This window comes from Bubalus kerabau, chromosome 16 (assembly GCF_029407905.1).
Source record: "Bubalus kerabau isolate K-KA32 ecotype Philippines breed swamp buffalo chromosome 16, PCC_UOA_SB_1v2, whole genome shotgun sequence".
Taxonomy (NCBI): Eukaryota; Metazoa; Chordata; class Mammalia; order Artiodactyla; family Bovidae; genus Bubalus; species Bubalus kerabau.
This window is the reverse complement of record NC_073639.1, coordinates 15,959,031-15,982,852: the sequence shown is the minus strand read 5'-3', so window position 1 is coordinate 15,982,852 and position 23,822 is coordinate 15,959,031. Positions and strand designations below refer to the sequence as shown.

The following is a 23,822-nucleotide window of genomic DNA, read 5'->3' as shown; positions in this document are numbered from 1 at the left end:
GACCATGGCCCGCCAGGCTCCTCTGTCCATGGGATTTTCCAGGCAAGAATACTGCAGTGGGTTGCCATTTCCTTCTCCAGGGATATAACTACAGTAAAACATGCTGAATCAGGAAATTATCTTGATAATAATATTACCATCTACCATCAAATCCAGTCCCATCAAATCTCACCAACTATCCCAGTCTAGAATTATATATTTGTACTTGGCTGCTTATCTGGAACTATTCCTTAATCTTCCTATGCTTTTTCATAACCTTGGTATTTTTTGAAGCGTACAGCCCAGTTATTTCTGTTTGCCTCTGTTTGGGTTTGTCTGTGTCATTCTCGTGATTAAATGCAGGTGAGGCATTTTCACAGGAATGTGTCCCAAGTGACGCTACACTCTTCTCAGTATACCACGCCCAGCAGCAATGATGTCTATTTGCCCCATTATTGGGGATGTTCACTTTGCTCATTTGGTTTAAAGGTGGTGTCTTCTAGGCTTCTCATCAGTGAAGTTACCATTCCCTTGTTAATTAAAATACTTTGAGAGTACTGCCATGCTCTTCCTTTATTAACTTTCATGAGCTACTTTTAACCTCCATGGATGATTCATGCCTAAATCAATTATTAGTATTGCTTCTATAATAGTTGCCAAGTGGCAATTTTCTAATGCCATCATTTTTTTAATTTATAAAAGTTCATAGCCTGGGATTCTTCTCATCGATTAGCTGAGTCACTTATTTATATCAGTATGGACCCCTGGGTTCCTATTTTATTCAGTGTGGTATACTCTTCTACTACCATTTATTTTGATGCTAAAATAATTATAGATTTATTAGAATTAATCTAGAATTATTATGTCCTTTCAGGTCGGCTCCTGTGTAACTTCTGACATGGTCTCATGACTTTTTTTTTTCACTTGTTTAAATTGAAGTATAGTTGATGTATAGTTTATATGTTATAGGTGTACAGAATAGTGATTCACAATTTTTAAAGGTTAAATATTCCATTAATACAAAATACTGGCTCTACTCCATGTGCTGTACAATATGTCTTTATAGCTTATTTGATACATAACAGCTTATATCTCTTAACCCCTTACCCCTACCTTGCCCCTTCCTCCTTCTCTTTCCCCAGTGGTCACCACTAATTGGTTCTCTATACCTGAGTCTTTTCTTTTTTGTTGTTATATTCATTAGGTTTTTTTCCCCCCAATTTCACATATAAGTGATATCATACATTTCTGAGCACTAGTTATCCTCAGTTTATTCATGTCCTCATACCCACTGCATGCAATCAATATCCTGGCCCTGCCAGCCTTGATGACCCCCTCAGTCTTACCTCCCACCCAAAATCTCCTCAGCTCGACCACTGACTGACCCTCTTGGTTCTGACCACCTCTTTAGTCCTGGATCCACAGGTCACCCCAACCCCGGCTGCCTCAACGGGAGGGAAGGGAACCCAAATTACATTTTAAAGAAAAATAGGAGGAAGAAAGAAAAAGACAAGGAAAGGAAGAGGAATAGGAGGACAGGAAGAAGAACCCAGCCTCGCTCTTGAACGATTATTTGTGAATAATCTCGGGCGGGGGCAGCGGGGCACAGGGCACATCACTTTCTCACAGCAAGTGAAGATACTCCATTATATTTTGTCTTCTCTCACTGCTTTAGAGAAGTCTGCTGCGAGACTAGCTGTGGTTGTTGCTTCAGAAAGCTGTCTTTTCTCTCTGATTGTTTTGAAGATTTTTCTCCTTGAGCACTACGTGCAGAGGTTAAGAGCACAAACTTGGGAGCTAGATTATCTGGGTTCAGATCTCGGCCTGGCCACATAGTAGCTGAGTGACCTTAAGAAAATTTAGTAACTTCTTTGTACCTTATTTTCCTCTTCAATAAAATCATTGTGAGTTACTATCCATAAACAAGTGAGTTAATATGTATACAAAGTTCTTTGGGGATAATCTGGCACAAAATGGCACTGAATAAGTGTTTGCTAGTACCGCTAGTAATGGTTGGGAGTGCAGTGGTCTGGAGTGTACTGAAGTTTAATTTTGACGTATTTATATTTTTTCTACTTGGGACTCGGTGAACTTCTATCTAGGGATTATATCTCACTAATTCAAAAGAATTCTCTCTTTCCAGAGCTCCAATCTGAAACAAGCTTTTACATTAATTTCTGGGCCCATAAAAATAGTATAAATTCATATCTCAGAACCATCTAAAGAACAGGCTTGGAATTTCCATGGTTCACAAGACATTCTTTTTCTTCCATTCTAACTCCCAGCCTAGGACAACACTATCACTTATCCTGGCCAAGAAGTAGGGGTTTTTCTAGTACTTCTTTCACTGAGGGGGCACTTCTTAGGTTCCCAAATTTATATAATGGTCTTGGTTCTAGCTAACTGCCTTGAATATGCCAAAACTGGCATCTGGTCCTATCACTTCATGGGAAATAGATGGGGAAACAGTGGAAACAGTGTCAGACTTTATTTTTCTGGGCTCCAAAATCACAGCAGATGGTGACTGCAGCCATGAAATTAAAAGACGCTTACTCCTTGGAAGGAAAGTTATGACCAACCTAGATAGCATATGAAAAAGCAGAGATATTACTTTGCCAACAAAAGTTCATCTAGTCAAGGCTATGGTTTTTCCTGTGGTCATGTATGGATGTGAGAGTTGGACTATGAAGAAGGCTGAGTGCCGAAGAATTGATGCTTTTGAACTGTGGTGTTGGAGAAGACTCTTGAGAGTCCCTTGGGCTGCAAGGAAATCCAACCAAGTCCATGCTGAAGGAGATCAGCCCTGGGATTTCTTTGGAAGGAATGATGCTAAAGCTGAAACTCCAATACTTTGGCCACCTCATGCAAAGAGTTGACTCATTGGAAAAGATTCTGATGCTGGGAGGGATTGGGGATGGCAGAAGAAGGGGACGACAGAGGATGAGATGGCTGGATGGCATCACTGACTCGATGGATGTGAGTCTGGGTGAACTCCGGGAGTTGGTGATGGACAGGGAGGCTTGGTGTGCTGCGATTCATGGGGTCGCAAAGAGTCGGACATGACTGAGCGACTGAACTGAACTGAACTGAACTGACATTTCATGTAGGTGCATGGATTTGTTGTTGTTTGGTTGCTAAGTTGTGTCCGACTCTTTTGCCACTCCATGGACTGTAGCTTGCCAAGCTCTTCTGTCCAGGGGATTTCCCAGGCAAGAATACTGGAGTGGGTTGCTAATGCCTTCTGCAGGGGATCTTCCTGGGTCAGGGACTGAACCCGCATCTCCTGCATTGGCAGGCAGATTCTTTACCACTGAGCCACCAGGAAATACTTAGTACCTAAATATGAAGGTCTGTAACATTCTTACATGTACAACTTTGGCATTGACGATTGTCCTTCTGACAGAAATTCTGAGAATTGGAACTGACCAAGAGTAGGCTGAACAACAAAATGGTTTATCATTGTGGAATCTGAAGCTGGAAAGATGTAAGTTCAAATCTTGACTTCATCACTTAATAATTGTATCAATGTGGGGGAGAGAAGAACACTAACACTTTAAGTTTTACTGTTAGGACAAATATAATACAAACATAATACCTACTAAATGTTTAGCAATAGCTCCAAGTTCAGGGCAGCTTTGATAGCTGGTATTACTGTGTGCAACAATAATAAATAAGTAAAGGTTGATTTATGTACTTGGCTGCGCCAGGTCTTAGTCACGGCTCGTGGAATCTTATTGCGTCGTGTGGGATCTCTGTGGCTGTGCCTGGACTCTCCAGCTGTGGTGTGAGCTCAGTAGTTGAGACACATTAGCTTAGTTGCTCTGCAGTATGTGGGATCTAAGTTCCCTGAACAGATATTGAACCTGGATTGCTCACATTGCAAGGTGGATTCCTTCCACTGGACCACCAGGGAATGCCCTGCTGTTATTATTTTTAAGTGTTTCTGTTATTATTTTTAAGTGTTTTCAATTTTGCTTCACACTGTAAAATTACCATCTAAAAACACTGTATCTACATACACACCTACCAAGAGTGTGTATTGCTAAGTGTTTCCAGTCTTGCCAATAATAGGTCTTGTCAATCTTGTTCAACCTTCCTAATTTTATAGATGGAAAAACATTTTCATTTGCACTGATTGGCAGTGTGGTTGTACATCTCCTAGGTTTATTGCTCAGCCATGGTGGTTCCTCTGTGAGTGAGAATTAAAGATCTTTGCTCATTTTCCTCCTGGTATATGTATTTGTTTCTTCTTTATCTGCAAGAATTCTTTATACATAAAATAAAAACATCCTTGTGTATATTTTGCCTGGTAGTTACAATGAACAAACTGATACTGTAAGCATTTTCTTTTTTTTTACAGAGGATGAATTCACTGACATCACTGTGAGAATAAACCGAAGAAGAAGTCTTCAGTGAAGTACTTGCAGTGGTATTGGTTATTACCAATCTTGCTTGCCAGACTCATATGAAGATAGCATATGACCTCATCTTTCTTTTTAAGTCAGACTTGACTTCATCTTGCCTAATCAGCACAAAATTCTGTTTCTATAGGATGTCCCAGAGAACATAATAATAATAAAAAAAAGGAGGCTTGTTTAGCATACTAACATTTACAATTACTTAGGATACGTTCAGAGTGTACAGGAAGATCTGCTACATCTTTTCTTTTGCTTGAAAATAAATTCACCCCAAGCTTTTAAAAATTACTTTTCTGTCCCTGTTAGGTAGCTCCACTTCTTATATTTCAAGAGAGTTTTAAGAATTTCCTTCCATCTTCCCATTTCCAGATCTAGCATCTTGGTCCAATTTCTCCTTACCCGTGCCATTCATGATTTGATAGATTTCTACTTTGCAGGCCAAAGAGTCCTAATCTTTCACTTTGTCCTCATATGTCAATTCCCCTTCCCTTCCTCCTACTCCTCTGATCATTTTATAATGAATTGGTAACCACAATAATGAAATTTACAGAGAAAACTAAATTTTGAGATGCTGCCATAACTAATGGAGTCACAGAAATGATGAAAAGAGCTTTAACGAGGTTTGAGGTATGGTTGGAATATTACAGATTGAAAATCAATTTGGAAAATGCTGTCAGCTTCATCCACAGCAGGGAAATTACTTAAACACACATATCTAAAAGGGTAGGAGTAACTTTGAAGGCGATGAAGAACTGAGAATTATTTTATAATAGATATTATAGATATAATAAATATTTTTCTATTTATCATCTATCGCTATTTTGCCATGATTAAAGGTGGGCTTCCCTTGTGTCTCAGCTGGTAAAGAATCCACCTGCAATGTGGGAGACCTGGGTTTAATCCCTGGGTTGGGAAGATCCCCTGGAGAAGGGAAAGGCTACCCACTCCAGTATTCTGGCCTGGAGAATTTCATGGACTGTATAGTCCATGGGGTCGCAAAGAGTCAGACATGACTGAGCACTTTCACCTCACCTCAAAGTTTAAAAATAAAATAAAATTAAAAAAAAAAAATAAAATAAAATAAAAAAGTCTAAGTAGGTAAATATCAAAATACCTTGGGTATTCAAATTCTGGAAGGACTAATAATTAAGCATTTGACTATTATAACTAGTTTACTCTTAACACTACCTAATGTTGTAGGTAAAAGAGTTTTATGGCTTCTTTGCAACATCGCATACAAAAACACTGCCTAATTTTGGTCATCTCATACAACACATTTTATCTTCCTCAAGAGAAAAAACTGAATTTTGTGAACTCTGAATTGATGGATATTTTACAGAAAAACATACCTTTACCATAAAACCATTTATGCCATCTACTGCACGTACTGTAAAGCACCATACACATCAAAGAGAAATTACTGCTTAAACAGATTATCAGGTCGTAGAACAATTAGAAGTTGCAATTCTCTCAAAATAACTCTAGTGAGACCTGGAAAACTGCTTCAAGTCTGGGCTATTTAAGCATTCAACAGATTCTCTGTTTTTAATCTTTGAAAATTAGATGAAAGCTATGGCCTTTCTCTCTAGAAAAACCCATATACAATTACAGAATACATTTTGAGTATAAATTTTCAGAATGTACTAGGACTCCAAGTCTCCAGGCTAAAAAGTTCTTTCTCTAGAGGAAATTTGGTTTTTAGGACTATCACTAAATACCTAATATGCAAACCAATCCGTTTCTACCTTAGGCACTCCATCTATTTCTTTTGCAGGATAGAAGAATTAGAGCTTCACTGTAGGTTTCACCTTATCCATAAACTCTTCATTACTGCTTTGCAGAATACAGCCTTGTCAGCCTCTAAAACTCACTATTGGTGCAGCTTCTACCTGATCTCCACTCTCAGCTACAGATAACTTCCAAGGAGATTCCGAGTGACCACACTGGAGACCTAATAATTTGACAGAGCAGCCTTGGCAGTTTGACATGTAAGCAGCCAACGGCCGCTGATCTGCTTAGTGCCTGGTTCCTAGGGCCCTTCCTAAAATGCAGTTCTGGTCTCTCATGTATAAACTTGGTTCATTTTCATGATTCTTTACAAACTGCCAAGATAACGCAATGTATGCAGAAGTCATATTATCACAAGTGAGGCTGAAAGTATGCCTGAAAAAAAGAAGTCAAGTTTCTAGCTCCAAGACTCTTTCACAGCATATATACAAGTTTCACTATTAAAGGGGCGGTGGGGGGGGGGCAGGGGGAGGGGCGTAACTTCCAAGAGTAACAGATACACATTTATTCATATCCAAACACAGTATATTCCAAGATCAAATAAATATAACTTATTTAAGCAAACAGCTATTGTGCCAGACTGTATAATTGGCTACCTAAAGGCCACTCTGTCCTCTTATATGCTAACAGAGCTCTGTTTTCTTTAGAACAACATGTCTAACCCTGAATGTGTCTCATGAGTAGTTCAAACTAGTCATTTCCAACCAATATGAGTCTTTCAAAAATATATGTATGTATGTGTGTGTGTGTGTGTGTGTGTGTGTGTGTGAAGTCGCTCAGTTGTGTCCGACTTTTTGCAACCCTGTGGACTGTAGCCCACCAGGCTCCTCTGTCCATGGGATTCTCCAGGCAAGAATACTGGAGTGGGTTGCCATTTCCTTCTCCAGGGGATCTTCCCAACCCAGGGATTGAACCCGGGTTTCCTGCTTTGCAGGCAGACGCTTTATTCTTATAAATATATATATTTATTTACTTATTTACTTGGCTGTGCTGGGTCTTTGCAGTGCGTGGGATCTTGGATCTTCATTGCCGCATACAGGATCTTTAGTTGTAGCATGAGAACTCTCAGTTGCAGCATGTCAGATCCAGTTCTCCGGCCAGGGATTGAACCCAGACTCCCTGTGCTGACAGCACAGAATCTTAGCCACTGGACTACCAGGGAAGTGCCACCAATATGAGTCTTAAATGTACCATAGATACAGAAGATATTCATCCCCTGACCCAACTCTCAGGGCAGAAGGGGCAGGACCTAGAGCAGCAGGAACACTCTTTTTGCCCCTAGGATGTTGCATTCCTTATGTGTGTCATGAAGGGAAGGGGTCAAGAGGCATAGGTCTAAGCCAAACTCTGTTCTCTCTGATACCCAATTTGTCTCCTTTCCTTACAGCGAGCGGTAACCCTGTGATTGAGATCACAATGAAATATTAGAGCAAGTCTGCTGAGAACCTCTTGGGAATGTTTGTTCTTACAAAGGGCAGAAATGAGAAGAAAGCTTCCCAGCAGTGTCTTTCCCCTTCCACACTACCTTGAACAAAGGCATGGTGCCCGAAGCTGCAGCAGCCAACTTGCTACCTAGGGGTCACAAAGCAGGTATGCTGAAGCCTTTTGTGTTTGGAGCCAAAAAAAAGATATCTTAAACCTATACATTTGCACAGACAGCGTCAAAATTTCAGCAGTTCTGAAACATTGAGTCTCAACAGAGGAAGGAAGGAAGGGAAGAAGGAAAGAAGAAAGACAGAAGGACATCTCTTGTTCCTAGCTTCTTCACCTTTAAAATGAGGCATTTATGTTTTCCTGCCTATGTCGAGGAATAAAACATAAACGTGATAACACAAACATAATAAAGCCTCTTTGGGTGTCCTGAAGTGCTCTGAGTTCACAAAAAGCAGGTGTTTTGACACCAGTATCAGTCTAGTATCAGTGCAGTACTCTGTAGCAAGGTCAACCAACCCCTGAGACCAAAAAACAAAATGAACCAAAATGAAGGCAGAAATAATTCCATGAATTGTGGTATTTCCCCTAAAATGTAAGTCTGCTTAAAATTACGTAGTAAATGCTTAAAAATATCGCAGCTCTACCTTTTAAAAATCAAGACCCTTAATTATAAGATTAGAGAATAAATGGTTTATTTTTCTTAAGCCTTCTTATCCAGTAAGGAATAAGGGACACATATGCAGGCACTTAAGAAATATTTCATGGTGAGGTTGATGGTAATGACAGTTCGAAAGCCACTTTCACATTTATTTGTCTTTAGTGGCTTTGATTATAACAAACATGAAAAAGAAAAACAATTTCCAGTTTCTGTTGTTTCATAGTGTCCCTTAAACCTGTGAGTTATCTGTTCTAAGATTTTTTTTTTTTTCCATACAGAAATGTAAGTCATTCACTTGCAGGAATAAAACTTACAAAATGAAGTTCATTTTGCTTGTCAAGTGCAGATAAAAGGAAGAAGGGGAAGAAACAGTTTAAATGTAAAAGGCACCTTTTCCCTAACTCCTGAACTAGTTCACACAATACAATGAATAATTGAACTGCCTGAAACTTCATATGTGCAGAACGCTGCATGCAGACCAGCGGTATTTTCACTTCAAATTTGTATAGTCTTTAGTCAACATGCTTCATCTGCATTTCTAACACCTGCTTCAGTCAGCTGTGAAGTAGGCTGTTATCTCTATGGCTGTCTTTTATCTTCACTCTGTCGCTCTACCAAAAAAAAAAAAAAAAAGCATGATAGAATATAATTACTTGGCCTAAAAGAGATGGGAGGAACTCACACGATTTTCTGAAAGGTATTTTCCTTTATCTTTTCCAAAAATAATTTAAAAACAAGTTACTAATCATCATTACTTATTGTACACATCTTTGAACATTAATTTTATACAGCAAAAATAACAGCATTGCTATTTCTCTGCAATGAGTATCTGTTTTAGGAGCAAAGGAAAGTAAAAAAAAAAAAAATTAAATGCAATGACTGATAAAATCATTTGTAACATATTTCTTCTAAACTTATTATTGTGCTGTTATTAAAATGATACTCCTGTGTAAAATAGCTAGATAGTGGGAAGCTGCTGTCTAGCACAGCTAGGTGCTCTGTGATGACCTAGCAGGGTGGGATGAGCAAGTGGGAATCTGCTACATAATAGCAGATTCACTTTGTTGTACAGCTGAAACTAACACAACATTGCAAAGCAATTATACTTCAATTTCCCTTCAGAAAATTATACTCTTTAGTTTAGCATGCATAAGGTGACCTAGGTTAGTTTTGTATATATCAACATCAGTCAAATTTGACTACCTTTTGTCAGCTACTCACATTATTCATCCTGTATTAAACAACTTCATCTGGATGATTTAAGTAAAAAAGCTTAAAAGAACGAGGTTCTCTCCTAAAGAAATTATCTTAGGAGAGGAGGAAAAATGGGGAGTAGTTGAGGAAAGAACTGGACTAAAAGGGAACATTTTCCGCTTTATCATCATTCTGCTATTTTCCTTCATAACTAAAATTAGAATGTGATTATTTCATCTATTGTTCTTTTCCTGACTTGAATGTAAACTTCATCTACAAGGACTATGCCTGACTAATTTACCACTATATTCCTAATATCTGTCTTAGTCCTAGGCATACAGTTAAAACTATATAAAAATTTCTTAAAGAAATGAATTTAAAAATTTTCTACCAGACTGAATGGAAAGGGATCCTGAAGGACCATTTGAACTTCTCTACAGGGGGAGAAGGTATCTCCTTAAAGTCTTCATTTAATAGTCCTAAAATCAGTATTTTCATTCCCAGTGAAAACAGTAAATAGTGAATACTTGAGAAAACAATAGAAAGAAATTAAGCAACTTCCAGAGAAAGAATCATTTAATAATTCAAAGGATATTCAAACTTTAGGACTCCTTCAAGGAAACAAAGCTAAACTTTATGAAAAACCAGATACATGGGGAAATCCCATTAAAAGGAAGGAATGTGCATCAGGATGCAATACTACAAAGTTCAAATTATAGAGTATTTTAAAAGAAAGAAACTTTGACTGCCTTCTATAACTTGAACTATCCTCTGGTTTAAAATGAAACTCCTTCAGCTTCATGATATAATGGAAAGTAGAATGCATGTGAAATAATAGGGACAGATTCTAGCTGAGTTTCTTCTCATTGCCGGCTAGCTAAGTTTGGACAAACCAATGGACTTTTCTGATGAAAGTAATAACAGCTAGTTTTTGTTACTTACCAATGTGCCAGACACTCTATTAAACCTTTTACGAAGAATATTTCATGTAACCTGCACAACACTACCCAAGGTAGATACACTTGCATCCATGGCATTTTGTTATGGTAGCTCAAATTAACTAATACACCATTTCATTTAGATTTAAACTGAAAAACCTTGCAATGGCCCACAAAGGCCCTAACCATATAATCTGGCCCCCTTTACATATCTGAACTTATCTCTATTGCCCTCCCTATTCTGGCTCTTTTCCTGTCTGGCCCTTTGCACTTTGCGTGCATTCTCTTTATACATGAGTGCATGCTAAGTCACTTCAGTCATGTCTGACACTTTGCAACCCTACAGACTATAGCCCACCGGGCTCCTCTGTCCATGGGATTCTCTAGGCAAGAATACTAGAGTGGGTTGCCAGGCCCTCCCCCAGGGGACATTCTCTTTATATAGACACTATTTCCCAAAATATTCTCATAGCTTCCTCCCTCACCTGCTTCAAGTTTCTGTTTAAACATTCTAAATGAGACTGTCACTTATCACCTTTTAAAAAACTGCAATTTCTCTAGTTTCTTGTCTTTCTCCCTTCCTGCTTTACTTTTCTCCATTTCCTCTATATGACATATAAGTAAAATACATAGATTTACAACTAAAATATATAATACAGTCTAATACATAATAATTATATGAAATATATATGTTTAGTCATAAATCTATACATTTTAGTTATCATATGCCCTCACTAGAAAGGTAAGCTCCATGAGTGTTTGTCTGTTTTATACATTTGCGTAGCCTCAGTATAGAGTATGTGCTCAATATAAAGTATTCACTGAGTGAATGAACTAGAGACACTCAAGTATGTTTATATGGAAGCTGCCTTGAGCGTGAAGAAGGTGGCATGGGATGAAGCAGGAGGCAAGGTACAGATCATACAGGGCCTTGTAAGTCATATAAGGAATTTTGGTACTTATCCCAAGAGATATTGAAGGATTTTAAGTAGGAAAATGACACACCAATTTAGATCGTTCAAGATCATTCTCACTGCTGTATGTGCTTTGCTAAGTTGCCTCCATTGTGTGAGACTCTTTGCAATCCCAAGGACTGTAGCCCACCAGGTTCCCCTGTCTATGGGGATTCTCCAGGTAAGAATACTGGAGTGGGTTGCCATCAGAGAATGGTATTTGTGTTATTCAGTCGCTAAGTCATGTCTGACTCTGCAACCCCAAGGACTGCAGCACACCAGGATTCCCTGTCTTTTCCCGGGCTTACTCAAACTCATGTTCATGGATTCGGTGATACCATCCAACCATTTCATTCTCTGTTGCCCCCTTCTCCTCCTGCCCTCAATCTTTCCCAGCATCAGGGTCTCTTCCCTAGTGGCTCAAACAGTAAAATAATTCGCCTGCAATGCAAGAGACTGCAAATTCAATTCCTGGGTTCTGAAGATCCCCTGGAGAAGGGAATGGCTATCCACTCCAGTATTCTTGCCTGGAGAATTCCATGGACAGAGGACCCTGGTAGGCTACAGTCCATGGGGTTGCAAAGAGTCAGACACGACTGAGAGAGAATGGAATGGAATGGGCCAAAAAAGAATTGTAAAAATCCAAAGCAACTTCCATCTCCAGGGTTAATCCATGGTTTCATGCTTCTTTGTGCGAGGATGTATACACCTTTAACACACACTGATTGTGAAAAGAATGCATTGCTCGCCTTATCACAATTATATTTGCAAAGCTCCCGACACTATCTCTCAAAATTTTCATGTTTCTTAAATATTTTTATTGGAGTATAGTTGCTTTATAATGTTGTGCTGGTTTCTACTGTACAGCAAAGTGAATCAGTTATCAGTTCAGTTGCTCAGTGGTGTCCAACTCTTTGCAACCCCGTGGACTGCACCATGTCAGGTTTCCCTGTCCATCACCAACTCCCAGAGCCTGCTAAAACTCATGTCTATGGAGTCAGTGATGCCATCCAACCATCTCATCCTCTGTCGTCCCCTTCTCCTTCTGCGTTCAATCTTTCTCAGCATCAGGGTCTTTTCCAATGAGTCAGTTCTTCACATCAGATGGCCACAGTATTGGGGTTTCAGCTTCAGCATCAGTCCAGAGAATATTCAGGACTTATTTCCTTTAGGATTGACTGGTTTGCATCAGCTATATGTATACACATATTCCCTCCTTGTTGGATTTCCTTCCCATTTAGGTCACCACAGAACATTAAGCAGAGTTTCCTGGGCTAGACAGTAGGCTCTCATTAGTTATCTATTTTATACATGGTATCAACAGGGTACATATATCAATCCCATTTCCCAATTCATTCTATCTCCCCTTTCCCTCCTTGGTGTCCATATGTTTGTTCTCTATGTCTGTGTCTCTACTTCCTTCTGAATAAGCCCTGAAATGAAAATGTACTTATACAACAACTTTTATGAAACTCTAATTACTCAGCCCCCAGTGCATAATGTAGTCAGTACTTTGAGCCTACACAAAACGTATCTCTGAACTAGGTGCATAAAGGTTATGATGAGCCTAATTTTCTGAGATTCTTCAGCTATAAATTTGGCTAAGAGCCTGGGTAGTACAGGAAAGAAGATAAGTGAGAGAAACACTGGTGATTTAACCTCCAGTGTTCCCTTAAGGACAAACATTTGTCACCTTGACAGCAAGGTGAAAGGTTTGCAGCGAGTGTGCTTATAACAGGGCTCACCCGACTCTCTCCTCCCCGGGGACTGGTGATTTCCGACCGGGCATGATCTGAACAGATGACGATGCTGACGACGAGCCACGGGAAAGGCCAGTGGAGGAAAAGAGGTTGAGACCCACATAACTCAGAGTCTCAAACTGAAATGCTACTCCAGGGACCACCACAAAGATTTACCATTTGCTGTTCTTCTTCCTAAGGTTCCACTAGAGGCTAGAGTAATCAACCCTATAAATTATCACGGAACATTCTAACAGTGTCCAGTGTTAACAGCCTGGATCCCATTGCTAATAATTATGAGCCTGTTATAAAGCTGAAGTAGGTCCGAGACACATATATCTCCACTTTCTATACACATCTCTCAATTCCTAATTTGAATATGAAAGTCTGCTGCAGGCTTAAATCAGGTGCTAAAATGAGCCTGATTTTTACTCTCAATGAATACACATAACCCAAATTAGCATTAATGTCATGACACCTATGCATCAAAAGGAATAATAGGATCTCTGTTTTGGTCTATGAGCTAAATTGTTTACACTATTTTCAAAGTGAAATAGGAAGAGATATTTTGAAAGCTGAGTACTTCTTAAAAAAAGAATTAAAGACACTAATTTATATATTAAATTTATTAATTTTGTATTATTTAATTTCAGGAATCAGTGGCATCTCTTTATGTCTCCCTTTGATGAATGGAACTTTGGCTGTGATACTGCTTTACACTTTGAAAGAAGTGAGCTGAAATCACTATAAAATCACAATTGAAGCTATTATCCATCCCATTTGAATATTTATTCACTACCTAATCATCACTGACTCAAAGTACTGTCAGATGGGCCAAATCATGTTTAAGAAAAAAATAAACTATAACCCAATGAACTCAAACAAACACAATTAATAGAAAAATAAGATTTTAAAAATGTACCAAAAACGTATAAGAGTGGCAGAAGAGAGGTGGAGACTGGGATACAGAAAGGATGAGATCAGAAGTCTTAAAAAAAAAAAAAAAAGAGGGAAGGGAATTAACGGTCAACCGCAAAGAATCTTTATGAGTTTAAGACCCATGTATTGTGCATTCACAAAGGGAAAGGAGATTCCACCCATATCTATTCCTGAACACTAGCCTTTGGATGTCCCAATACTACCATGTAACTAACAGGTACCAGTCCAAACTTAATCATCTCACTCAAAATTATTCCCTTGCTTAAATTCCGTTTTCCTTCACACCACCACAGCTTTAATCCTAAAATATTTGAGTCCCCTGCCTATGTTCCTTGTGCTTCCTGGTCTTTCTGTCATAAAGATATTCCAAACTCTTTCATGAAAAACTGGACCAGGAAAACAGTGAGCTGAGTTAACAACCGCTGAAGCTGAGAGAGACGTCCTCACCATTCATTAACATTATCTGATCTGCCTTGCACAAGTTTCAGAGTCTCTAATTTAAAAATGTTGTTGATGTTTTTATTTATTTATTTATTTATTTTTTTAATTTTATTTTATTTTTAAACTTTACATAATTGTCTTAGTTTTGCCAAATATCAAAATGAATAGAGACTAGATAAAAAGTCTTAATACAGGATTATAGTAGAGGGTTTTGGCCATAGGGACGAGGAGCGTCAGGGTGTCTAAAATTAGCTAGATAATACAATAATCATAGCAGCTACCACCTATAATTCTTGCTAATGTGCCAGACACCCTGCTAAGCGTCTCAGAGACTTGGTCTTACTGAATCCTTTTAACAGTGCTTGGAAGTAGGGGTCCTGGCTTCAAAGCTTGGTGATGAGGCGCCTGTGTCAGGGCCTTCATATAGTAGGCACTCCATTAATATTAGTTGTCTAAGTAATGTAATAAATGGCTAAGAAAAATTTCCCTTTTTCTTTTGTGTTTGTGGTTCTTTGTCAGAAAATTCAAAGGCTCTAGCCAGGACATTCATCACTCTTGGTTTATACTCAGAGTGGTATATATCAGTCTTTCACGTACAGGCTCACCGACAAGCACACTGCTGCCAGGCCTCTGCTCCTAAGACACCATTTCCAGCGGGGTACACTCCTAGAAGATGCCTCGGTCATGTCTCACCAGGTATCAAGTTCAAGTTTTGCTTCCCATTCAAGGCTCTTCGTGAACCTGTCTCACATCATTTCCGCCAGTCACCAACAAGAACTGGCTTAGTCCAGTAAACATCTCTTTTTACTTTATCTTGCTTACAACTGCCCATTCATTTATTTACTCATTACATATTTTTTAAGATTTTTTTTGATGTGGACCATTTTTAAAGTCTTTATTGAATTTGTTACAGTATTTTGTCTGTTTTTTATGTTTTGATGTTTTGATGTTGTGGCATGTGGAATCTTAGCTTCCCGCCCAGGGACTGAACTCCCACCCACTGCACTCACTGCAAGAAGTCTTAACCACTGGCCCACCAGGGAAGTCCCTGTTCATTACATATTGATCATCTACTACATACAAGGCACTGTATTTGCCATTGCTGTGCTTAGTTGCTCAGTCATGTCTGACTCTTGGCGACCCCATGGACTACACAGGTTCCTCTGTCCATGGGGATTCTCCAGGCAAGAACACTGGAGTGGGTTGCCATTCCCTTCTCCAGGGGATCTTCCCAACCCAGAGAATGAACTCAGGTCTCCCACATTGCAGGTGAATTCTTTACCATCTGAGCCAAAAGGGAAGCCCAAGAATACTAGAGTGGGTAGCCTATCCCTTCTCCAGGGGATCTTCCTGGCCCAGGAATGGCTGGGATTTCCTGCATTGCAGGCAGATTCTTTTTCAGTGGAGCTACCAGGGAAGCCCAAATTTACCATTACATCTACATAAAGAAAGAGAACAGCGAGCATACCAGGCCCGGCTCCTGCCTTTGCAGGCCACAGCCACTCTCAGGCTGACCTTCTGTTTGGGCTGTTCTTGATTTTCAAGATCTTACATTGAACATCATCCAGGAACCCTTTCCTGATCGCTTCCCTCTTGTCTTGCTCTCCCTTTCTGAATTAATGGTACCACGCATTTAAGCACCTGACCAGATTTTTTCTTGTTTTTCTCCTAGTATTTTACTTCTGCTTGTCTCATTTCCTCCATTACACTAAGTCTCTTAAATTAAAGAAACTGTGTCTTATACTTTTCTTCATCACCCGACTGAATGTAATTCAGCTGAATTCATGGATATGGATATGTCCTTAAATAGCTTTTGGAAAGAGCTTAAAATATTAAGTCAAGCTAATCATAGACCAAGATCTAATTTATCCTTGCAAATAGAGATATAAGAAAATCTCTAGGGAAGGAACAGGTATATAAGGTATAGTTCTGTAAATGAAAAAAGAGGAACAAAAAATTTCTCCTATATGGCATAACTGTTTCCCAATCATGTGTGATACTTTATAAGTTCTATGAAACGTCAGGTTTTTTTTTTTTGTTTAATTCATGTGTTTTGTAGAACATAATTTGGAGACCACACCATAGGGCAAATTTAATAGGGCTCTGCTAAGACGTCAATAATATTGATAAAAGTAAATGAGGTCTTTACTTATTTAACTTTTTTAAAAGAACTATTTTCAATGGAAGCAAAGATTAATATTCTATATGTAGAGACCATTTTCATTTTTTATATATAGAGACTATTGTGTGTATATATGTATCTTTTACATTTACTTTAAAAAATATTACTATAGTTAATCATGTGTAAAATTGTAACTAAAAAATCTAATAAATGAATTTGTAAATTTCTCACATCAAACACACCTTTCTTTCAGAAATGCATCGTCAACTATGACAAATATTAGACCAGGCCTTATACCAGGTTTCGTCTACAAGATGTTAACATCATAACTCATCGTTAACTAAGCCTACTAGAAAGACTTTTGCATACAGAATTAGTAATCGTAAGATCTCCTTAGCCTTAGCCTGGAATGAACATCACTATATTCTCAAATTCTGTTTATTCTGAAAGACTTCCTCTCATTCCATCCCTTCTGGGAAATAGTCCCAATTGTCCATACTGTAGCTATTCTTTTACATGGATTTTTGTATATATTTGATTACTACAGCGTAAGCCCTCTGAGAGCAGGGTCTGTGCCTGGAGACCTCTTGGTACTTCTCCCAGCAGTTACACTGAAACCACTACCTTGAAAGTACTCAATAAAAATGGCCTTGTCTAAAGATAAGAACAATTCTATATAAGAATATGAATGAGTAAATATTTATTTGAGGGTAGATACATACGCTCCAAGAAGTTATTTCACAAGTCTACCAAGCACATAAAAATTCCACAGGTAGAAACTATATGTGGGGTCTCAAAGAGTCAGACACAACTTAGCGACTGAACAGCAACAAATATATATATATATATATATTTTACTGATCAAGAAATCAAAAAAATCCAAAATTTGAAATCACTGACCATGTTAAACTACTATGTACAAAAGAAGTCTTATTGAACATAATCTTTCAAATGTGCAGGGGGTGAAAGCAGATTTTTAAAAATTCTACGATTTTCATGAGAACAGGCACTGTTAAATACAGAGGAAGGCACACAAGTTAAAAATGAAATCATATCCAGGCCTTGAAAATGCATTGACTTTCAGGCACCTGGCTACAACATTATGCTATTTTCCAAAGGACAGCTCTTTATTTTCCTGGCATTGTCAGCATTTCTGAATGAGTTTTCTTAATTTGTCAAAATAGCACACTGTTGAAAAAGAAAGAAATCTACCATTTCAAACAGTCAAAATTATAATACAACATTTAAAAATGTTTTGGCTCTACATGAGGTTTTTTTTTTTAAGATTTCAAAGTAAATAGTCCTCTCATTAACTGAAGGAGAATAGCCAATGAAATTCATAAGCACTCTTTAATAAACAGAGTACTTAAGTGCTGGATACTTAACTATTAACAACAACAAAATCCCTGTCCAGCTGAACATGTGTATATGATTGACTTCAAATTCATTAGAGATGATTGGAATAGTAAGTTTGGCTATACTGAAATAAATAAACAAAAATGAAGATGCATAAAGATATCAGACAGCATATTATATTAAAATAGATAATTGCAAACTATTTTGTCAATGAAACGTCTCTTTAGTATTGTCCAGTAGAACTTTCTGCAATGATAAAAATGTTCAACATCCTGCCTGCACTGTTCATAACAGCAACTAGCAGTCACATGTGGTTACTGAATCTCTGAAATGTATGACTGAGGAACTGAATGCTTTTTAAATTTTAACTAATTAAATTTTAAACAGCTGCATGTAGCTTATCACTACCATCTCAGTCAGTTTAACTATATAGATGATACAAAAATGGGATTTTATATTTGTATTTCTTCCCTCTCTGAACTTGGAAATAAAGGAAATGCCTTTACAGAATAGACAGGCAAAATCACTTTAAAATATTAGGCTTGTTTCAACGTCAGCAAGATTTCACTTTAAGGTATGGTAAATCTATAAAAGGGGAAACTAGTCGGCAATGGAAGCAGTGAGAAAGTACCTTAAAGAATACATACCTAAGAACCATCTAGGAAAGATTCCTGGATCCAAATGATGGACCTGTCTGTTTCCAAGGGCAACATAATCCTGGCCGTGGAGCTAGACACGTTCACTTAAAACAGCCTGATAGAATCAAACTGGGAGTTCTCTACCTATGTCTCCTTCCTCTAATTCCATCCCCACCAAGTAAAATTATTTAAACATCTTGTGTGAATTTAACCATGAGGCAAGAAGTCATCAACCCAAGTGTCTAAGCACTTCTCATAATTATTTTTCTCACTCTCAATTAATAAGTTGGCAATTTGCTTGATATCTAAGTGTGACTAATGTGAGTTCATTCCTGCAAGCTGGAGCCTCAAAATCAGTTTCTGAAAAAGGACCATACTAATTTTACAAAGTATATGTCACCCAGATCTCTGGCAATGAGGAACTCAGTATCTTAAAAATGGATAATTCAAATAGACAGTGAAAAAAAATTGTACTACTACTGGGTATGACTCTGCTTAGGGGTGACATTATGCTAAGAAAAAGCTTAACCTAAGAAAAGAGATCTCAGATCTTTGAAGCATCAGGTATGATTTACAGCAGAGATAGAAAAACTTCTTTTAAAACTGTATGACAACCCCCCCCCCCCACACACAAACTATATGGCACCCAACTTCTTTAAGGAGAAAAACTTGCCCTTCTTTAATAGCTTGTTTGTATTTTTATAACACTATCAAAGTATGTGTTAGGTGACTCACTAGATACAGTTCCCATGTAGAAATGAAAAATTAACAATATCTAGGAAAACTAAGCCAGATGTGCACAATGCTACTTGAGATTTTCATTAGTTTATAAAATTTTTGTCACTAATAAACGCTTAGTGATTGTGGCATCATGTTGATAGAATTTGGGGGGAAAAGGCAAACATGATGAAGATTCATCTTAAGACTGATGATTGTTGACCTTGCTCCTTAGAGAGATCTTGATGCTACTTTTCAAATATACCTTGAAACTTCACAGACACACAAAAACCAGCATTCTGTTACAAGAGGGAAGTATTCTCCTAATATAAATACTTTCTGTTACACACTTACGTCTTTTCTTAAAACCACTTGTCTGCACTGGTGGGAGTTTTTTTTTTTTTTTTTTGTCTTTTTTTTTTTTTTAAATTTTATTTTATTTTTAAACTTTACATAACTGTATTAGATTTGCCAAATATCAAAATGAATCTGCCACAGGTATACATGTGTTCCCCATCCTGAACCCTCCTCCCTCCTCCCTCCCCATTCCATCCCTCTGGGTCGTCCCAGTGCACCAGCCCCAAGCATCCAGTATCGTGCATCGAACCTGGACTGGCAACTCATTTCATACATGATATTTTACAAGTTTCAATGCCATTCTCCCAAATCTTCCCACCCTCTCCCTCTCCCACAGAGTCCATAAGACTGTTCTATACATCAGTGTCTCTTTTGCTGTCTCGTACACTGGTGGGAGTTTTTATTCCATTTTTTTAAGAGCTGGAAATTTAACCTTTGGACTTCAACAATTGTTTGACTTGAAACTATATGAAATATGGATCCAAAATTCTATAGAGACATATAATGATACAGAATCAGGATCCAACCATCTTTGAAGGAAAACACCTATGAATTAAAGGAAAAAAAGCAGGAAGCCTTTACATACATTTCTCTAATGCTTTTCATTATTTCTACTCATTTTTTCCTCTTTAGTTCAAAGAACTATTTAGAGGTTAATGAAGAGCCTAAAAAGTAACATATAAGTCTACATGTTGGTGGGGGGGCGGTGTGTTGCTACTGCTGCTGCTAAGTCGCTTCAGTCGTGTCTGACTCTGTGCGACCCCATAGACAGCAGCCCACCAGGCTCCCCCGTCCCTGGGATTCTCCAGGCAAGAACACTGGAGTGGGTTGCCATTTCCTTCTCCAGTGCATTAAAGTGAAAAGTGAAAGTAAAGTCGGGGGTGGGGGGGCGGTGTGTAGGGGACCGTAAAGAAGAAATAATTTTTCCTATTGCTGATTTTATTTATTGAAAAACACTGAAAATCTCTCTGTCCTGCTCCAAATTCATATACCTCAGCAGACATTGATTGCTGCTGCTGCTGCTAAGTCGCTTCAGTCGTGTCCGACTCTGTGCGACCCCACAGACAGAGCCCACAAGGCTCCGCCATCCCCGGGATTCTCCAGGCAAGAACACTGGAGTGGGTTGCCATTTCCTTCTCCAATGCAGGAAAGTGAAAAGTGAAAGTGTAGTCGCTCAGTCGTGTCCGACTCTTCGCGACCCCATTTACTGCAGCCCACCAGGCTCCTCCGTCCATGGGATTTTCCAGGCAAGAGTATTGGAGTGGGGCGCCATTGCCTTCTCTGAGACATTGATTAGGAATTCTAAATGGCTTATTAGGATACTATAACAAACATAAATGGCACAAACGTAGTTTTTAGGTTATCATAAGAAAATGGAATCAGCTCTCTCATGAAAAAATCATGTCTGATTAACTATATATCTCTTCCTTTAGTATCTTAAAATTCTCTCCTTTTCTCCATTATATAGAGGTATAACTCACTCTCTAAAGCTCCTCTAGCCAGGCACACCTTCATGATTTTCTATATCTCAGTTAGCAAGTTTTAACCTCTGACAAGATAATAAAACCAACGTCAAAGCGATATTCCGAATCATGAACCTACAAAGATCAAGTGCAGATGGCTGTAACACGATGCTTCTGAAGAAGGAACTGCACTAGCTTTCACTTGCTACAATATCATATTACAAGTTCAAGCTATTTGCTTCCTCACCATCACCTTGGGTTTCTTTCTTTCTTTTTCCTTTTTTGGCTATTTCTATTTCCTAAGTACTTCTGTTGCCTCTCAGATACAGACTTGATCTCATTTTTATATACCATTGAATTGGTTCCTCCATTTTTCATACTTCCTTCTATTTTTACTTCTTCTCTAGGATATTACACAATTTTTTTTTGTACACAATTTTTTTCAGCATTGTCTAGAAATTTAATTCTCATTTGTCAATTTAATTATATATTTCACAAGTTGTTAAAGGATAAACTTTAATGATAAAATCATTTTCCTTAATGCCAACAGTACAACAATTCTTTTAAAACCTATATGATGCAATCACTAATTATATTCTCTTATATATAAATTTCCAGCTCTTTTAAATATATATATAGTAATCAAATAGCAATTTTTCATGGAAGAGTTTCTGATATTTAAAATAAATTGTTTGAATGATAATAGCATATGGGTTGGTAATCTATTACATAGAGATAATCTCCCCTAATCTACTCACAGGGAGTTATTAGTAGAAAATCTTACAAATTATCCAATATCAAATTTAGATATGGGAATGAGTTTGCTTCTGCATTCTGAACCAATACTGTGAATGTAAAACCACACAGATTTCTATGGCTATAGCATATGTTTTATCAAGACTAAAAGCTAACAATTTAAAACCATGTTAACATAAGTAAGAACAATTTGGTGGATAAGCAATTAAAGTGATATTGGAATTTTTGTCAAACTAATTTAACATGTAAGTGTAATAATGAGCATGCATTTAAGTGTATAATATATATATTTTACAATTTTAGATACATGAAGAAGAAAGGTAAAATAACATTCATTGAATGATTTCTATTTATTCATTTGACAAATACTTTTTAAGTGCTTACCATGTTCCAGGTACAAGTGCTACGGACAGAGAAGTGAACCAAAGCATCCCCCAAAAATACTTGCCTTCATGGAGCTTTTATTTGAATAAGGGGAGACAGAAAATAAAAATAATAAATGTATCCATTAGAAGAGAAGTATTTTAGAAAAAATAATAAGAACAGGACCACAGGAAAAGCCAAAGGTGGGGAAAAGGTCAGAATTTTAACTGTCATTATATCAACCAGTTACAATATAGATGGAAAGTCCCAAGAGCTAAATTCCATAAAAGCTAAATCCCAAGAGCTAAATAACCATAAAAAAAAAGTTACAGAACTTGCTGGAAGGGTCAGATAGCTTTTGAGAGATGGATAAGATACGGAAAGGATGAGAATAGTATAAGCAAAGAGGTGGGAGGCCCAGATGTTAGAGGAGACGGAGGAGAAGAGTGAGTCCACAGTTAATATGGGAATGAAAGAGGGTGCCAGGGAGAGCGCGAGTGTGGGGTTGCACTGAGCGAACTCCAGAACGGCCAGCTGGGCGGTGGCAGTGAAGAGCCACTGAAGCACTGAGGCAGGGATGGCATATGAAAGCAGTGTGCAAAGACAGCTCATCTTACGGTGACACAGCGCATGGTGAGAAAGAGGACAAGCCGCATCGCCTTGGCTCCCGAGAATAACCAGAAGCACAGCAATGTTAAACATTATCCCTCCTAAGTGAATGGATAAAAAGAACACAAGCTTTCCACTGAAAACCTAGAAACACTTTAGAAAATAATTACTTGTAAGATTATTGCCTGAGTAGTAAAAAACACTAAACCACAAATAGTGACCACTAGACCAAGCTCTGTTAGAGTAAAACTATAAACACAGTGGGCATCTTTAATTTAACTACCCTATTTACCAGAAACATCACAGAAAAAACTACCCAGGAAAAGTAAACAAGTATGTGATTCTTGAAAATGAAGATGTATAAACTGTAAACTCAGAGTATGACCATCAGTGGACATGTAAAATATGAATCAATATTCATCTCATGAGTCTGGAGATCTGTGACATTTTGCCTTTAATTTCCAAGACTCGTGTTCTTATCATGAAGAGATCTTTTCCCCTGATGACTACAGCCTGTTCAATTGAAAAGTTAAAATCAAATTGATCAAGGTTTTTTTAAAATCATACATTTTATTTCTTTAAAGTCTTCTATTATTTAAAACTCTAAGAGAGCTATTCACCTTACTCAACAATCCTCCAAGTAGAAACATTTTGCTGTTAATGTGTCTGAATATTTGCAAATTAAATTGATAGAGATCAAAAGGAGGTTTCTATAATTTTCAATCACTCTGCTATGTACATCTCCAATTTATATGTCAAAAAAATAATTTTATCTTAAGTAATTATATTAATGTCATGGGTAATATCCTAAGACAGAGAAATAATTTTTAACAGTCATGAATACTGATTTAATTATTTTCAGAGACAAGCATATATGTCACTATGTAGATATGAGAGTATCAGTACAAAGATGGACCTACATGGAGAAAAAACAATGGGAGGGACAGTAACATCAGAAAC

General features: G+C 37.8%; 1 protein-coding gene across 34 annotated transcripts in view; it reads right to left on the bottom strand.

The window, feature by feature from the left end:
• SLC10A7 (solute carrier family 10 member 7) overlaps positions 1-23,822 on the bottom strand; it is a 312,501-nt gene that overhangs the window by 173,725 nt on the left and 114,954 nt on the right. The window contains exon 4 of one of the 34 annotated variants that reach the window (XM_055550425.1): positions 8,087-8,888. The exons of 30 other annotated variants lie outside the window; for them this stretch is intronic. In XM_055550425.1, the coding sequence (XP_055406400.1) occupies positions 8,857-8,888 (32 nt within the window). In that variant the 3' untranslated portion in view covers positions 8,087-8,856. Of the gene's footprint in view, positions 1-8,086; positions 8,889-23,822 lie in introns of those variants that run through there. 3 more of the 34 variants (XM_055550427.1, XM_055550419.1, XM_055550415.1) reach the window with 3 other exon arrangements.